This window comes from Oscarella lobularis, chromosome 9, assembly GCF_947507565.1.
Source record: "Oscarella lobularis chromosome 9, ooOscLobu1.1, whole genome shotgun sequence".
In the NCBI taxonomy this organism is placed as follows: Eukaryota; Metazoa; Porifera; class Homoscleromorpha; order Homosclerophorida; family Oscarellidae; genus Oscarella; species Oscarella lobularis.
The window spans coordinates 1,946,712-1,950,810 of NC_089183.1; the positions used below are offsets into that span (position 1 = coordinate 1,946,712).

Genomic DNA, 4,099 nt, shown 5'->3' on the forward strand with positions numbered 1-4,099 from the left:
GTGAGAATAGCGTCTGTTTTGTTTAATCGCTACTGACTGCGTGGTAGAAAAGAACGAAATCTGATTTTGCAGCTCAAGCTGCGGTTGTTGCAGAGCTGAAACGTCTTTCTGCTGACATGAAACCTATCGACCCGAAAAAGGACGAATACGACGCCATTGTTGTACGCATTCAACTTCCTGATTCGTCTGTGTAAAAGAGACGATTCCAATCATCGCATACCCTTCAAGTACGTTTAGGAGTTCTAATGTTATTACATGCATGTTGTTTACTATAAGGATCTGCTGTACCGGGTTGGGAGTTATTCCTCCATCGAGCATCCAGATCATTTCACGTTGATGGATCGTTCAAAGAGGCCCTCAAAGGCTATGGAAATTCGAGGCAAAAAGGCGCAAGATTTGAACCACGTTTTTCGCGGAAGAACAAGCGTTTCCCTTATAGCAGAGAAAACGGTATGAGCATGCAGGGTAGCTCGTTTCTTTCCAACAATATGTCCGAAGCGAAACATATTAATCGATTGTTGCATCATCTTTACCACGTGATCGTTTCGCTGCAGCGCAAGGCAACGGCACCTTACCTACCCTATCGGAACTCTTTACTGACTACAGTACTAAGAGATACATAGTGTGCCCTACTTTTGATAAGTTCTTTCTTATAGGAGGTACTGTAATTGCTTGACTGCTATGGTTGCCATTAGTTTTGCGGATCGCTCTAATAATGTATGGGAGTCCATATTCAGCTGTAGTTTTGCTCAGAGAGTGGCGTGCATTTTGAACAGCGTGAGGTAAGAAATTCAATAATTTCAATGAACGTATTATTCAACGGCGTGTGTCTTGAGGTGTAGGAAAACCAAGATGCTCGACGACAAGGAGATACGCAAGCGACTCAGAAAGCGTATCGTCGAATTGGAAAAAGAACTCGAAAAACGGAGGACGGCGACATCGACGCAAATGCCACAGTCCATCAAAGCGGCGCCCTCACCAAAGAGCAATTGCGTCAATGTCGCGATCTAATGACCGGATTCGTCGACGGAACTATAGACGATCCTTTCGATTCCGGTTCGTAATTTAATTAAATATCGAAAAATTATTTTCACTTGCTTTAGGTGCAAACGACGTTCGAATGTTTTAGAGAGTGCGTGCATCTCCTCAAGAAACTTATAACAAAACTAGCTCAAGCAAAAAGTTCAGTTGAAGTTCCACTCGATAAACTATGGAACGTCGAATGGGACAAAAGTAAAAGTGTCGTAATTAATTTTTATGATCAAGTGTTAGTGTTTTTTGATAACGTGTTTGTGTTTTTTGATCAATTGTTTGTGTTTTTTGATCAAGTGTTTTTTGATCAAGAGTTAGAGTTTTTCGATCAAGAGTTTTTTGATCAAGTCTTACCTTTTTTGATCCAGTATCACATAATCGGTGAAAAGCATTTATTGGAGTTGTTACCGGAATTTCACTTTTGATGACCGTGTTCATTTGCTTACTTCAAGTAAAGTGTTTCTTTCAAAGATTCTAAAGAAACAATACTAGAGGATACGTTGGAATCGATGTTGGACGACGACACCGATCAACAAGTTTCATGAAGTCTAGTGTACAGCGCGAAAGAACTATGGGTCGTTCGAGATAACGTATTAACCCGGAAGACATCGATCAATTACACTTTATGCTTGGCACGTGGCTTGGCGTAGCGGAGGCTCTCGGAGTGTCTCAGCGAACTCTAAGATGAAGAAGGCATGATCATGGTCTGCCACTCGGCGCTGATGTTTACTCCATTTGTGATGACGACGAACTCGACGAGATAGTCCAGGAAATACTTCAAGAATCTCCAGAATCTGGCGAAGTATACGTCGATGGCGCTCTTGCTTCCCAAAGCATTCGTGTTCAGCGCAGACGTCTGCGCCAAAGTCTTCGACGCATTGATCCGGTCAATCGGTCGCTGAGACGATCATTTGCTATTGTTCGTCGATTTTACCGCGTTGCGGGACCAAACGCGCTGTGGTAATGAAAAGTACATGACAACCTCACCCCTTTACACACATTTTTAAGCACTTTGACGGCAACCATAAACTGATACGGTGGAAAATGGTCATACACGGCTGCATTGACGGCTTCAGTCGTCTAATAACGTACCTTTCAGTGGCTGACAACAACAGAGCTTTGCGCAACTGTCTGCGCTCTATTTGAAAATGCTACGGCTACATTTGGTGTTCCCTCTCGCGTAAGGTGTGATCGTGGAGATGAAAATGTTGACGTTGCTCGGTTTATGTTACAGCAGAGAGGACTAAATCGTAGCTCTGTCATTGCTGGATCTAACGTCCACAGCCAACGCATAGAGCGTTTATGGGTTGAGGTCAAGAGGATCGTAATCAGCAGATATAAAAATTTGTTCTATCACCTTGAAAATAATTCGTTAATGAATCACACATCTGACAACGACCTTTTGTGCCTCCATTTCGTTTTTCTGCCAAGGATCGCAAACAGCCTCGCGCGCTTTGTTCATCAATGGAAACAACCCTCGAATTCGACGTGAAGGTGGACGTTCACCGAATCAAATGTTGCTTCAGGGCATATCGGATACAATTAGCGACTTCACTACTGTTCACTACTGTCAGTGATGACTACGGGGTTGACAACGACGTTAGCTCTGTCTTAAACCGAGGGCTGTCCTTCGTTAAAAAGAGTTGAATCCGTGCGAGTTCAAAATTCCGTACGCAACGTCGTCTTTGAAAGCGTCGTAGTCGACATTATGTCGGCGCGTGAAAACGATTTTCATAGTGCAAGTAGACGCCGTCAAACAACGCCTTTCACTGGTAGCTTCGAGATCAAAAGCTAACATGGGCTTAGTGTAAAAGCCGACGACCGGAACGTTTTGTGCGCCGGTAGCGAACTCCATAATGTGTTGCAGTGTTAGAAGTTCCGTACCAGCAAAAATGTCTAAACATTTAACATTGCGAATGATGTACTCTAGCCATAGCAATAGACCTTTATTCGCGACATCTTTGATGAAATCATTCCAATTCATAACGATAGCCTCTTCAATCATTCGAGTGTTTGAATCTCTCTCCGAAAGGACAGGCTCAAAGAGATCTAGAACAAAGTCGGCAGTGAGTTCGCGAGGCTTTCTAAAGGCGAGAAGATGAAATCCCAAACTGAGGTTTTCGCGGAGAAATGCCAAAAATCCGCAGCACTGCAAGCCCTCGGCGAACTGGTCCATTTCAGCCTTTCGGCTGAAGAAGACCTAAATGACTTCGTTGAAAATATGTTACGTAGTACAGATGTCTAACTGACGTTGTTCTTGGCCGCAGCTGAAACAAGGGCGTCTCTGTGTAAATTTCTGGGCTGGTTTCCCAAAACCCATGTCAAAACGAAAGTCGAACTGTTCGTCACCAACGATAGATCTCACGTCGTCATCACATTTTGCTTCGTTCAACTGCCGTAAAAAATGACCAAGTACAATCAATTTCAGATCAAGTACGTACTGCTGTCAGGCAATTGAACAGCGTAGAATCGCAGACTTCTTCGACGGAAGGGCTGCAAAGACCGTAGATCATGTAACGCACGAAAGACCTAGTTAGGCAATGCTTCAATGTAGTAGCGTATGGGTAGGTAACTTACGTAGCAAAAACAGACGGACATGGACCTTCCTGCAAAATGGACAATGCCACCATCATTCCAAGGAAATAGTATTTTTCTTCAATGACATCTTTTGGACTTTTCGCTGGTATTAGATGACCGGCTTTGCCACAAACCAATGGACCGTCAAGGAGTTGCTGAAGAACTCTTGTTAGGAAGTCGCGTCGTGGCCCCCCGTCATCGACACCAAACTCCCCTACGAAGCGAAATTTAAGAGGAACTTTTCCGGTCATTTGATGTCGTTTGAGCGCTCGCATTGCGTCGGAAACCAAGTTTTGGCGGCGGACATCTATCCGATCGAAGTCCTTGCGATCAAAAGCACTAGTGCTGTACATAGCCCCGAAGTTGCTATGTATAAACTCTTTAAGGCGAAACATGTTCAGCTCCTCATTCACTCTACGGACGGCATTACAACAACGTTGGCTCGCGTGGGCTACACTAGTCCATCATACTTTGTGTCAGCCGCTGCAAG

At 44.1% G+C, this 4,099-nt stretch overlaps 1 protein-coding gene across 1 annotated transcript; it reads right to left on the reverse strand.

Annotated features, from left to right (window-relative positions):
* Positions 1-2,665: 2,665 nt before the first annotated feature.
* LOC136191399 (G2/M phase-specific E3 ubiquitin-protein ligase-like) lies at positions 2,666-3,962 on the reverse strand. The gene is made up of 4 exons (XM_065979726.1): positions 3,610-3,962; positions 3,474-3,525; positions 3,279-3,424; positions 2,666-3,221 (listed from the first exon to the last, which is right to left on the reverse strand). Exons 1-4 carry the CDS (start codon positions 3,960-3,962, stop codon positions 2,666-2,668), a joined length of 1,107 nt encoding a protein of 368 aa, XP_065835798.1.
* Positions 3,963-4,099: the final 137 nt, after the last annotated feature.

Bases quoted from the DNA above. Each gene is read 5' to 3' on its own strand.
- LOC136191399 (XM_065979726.1), bottom strand. From the start codon at position 3,962: ATGTACAGCACTAGTGCTTTTGATCGCAAGGACTTCGATCGGATAGAT. The intron at 3,425-3,473 runs GTACGTACTTGA...TTTTTACGGCAG, and splicing joins TGTTCAATTGCCTGACAGCA to TTGAACGAAGCAAAATGTGA. The intron at 3,222-3,278 runs GTTAGACATCTG...GGTCTTCTTCAG, and splicing joins TGCGGCCAAGAACAACGTCA to CCGAAAGGCTGAAATGGACC.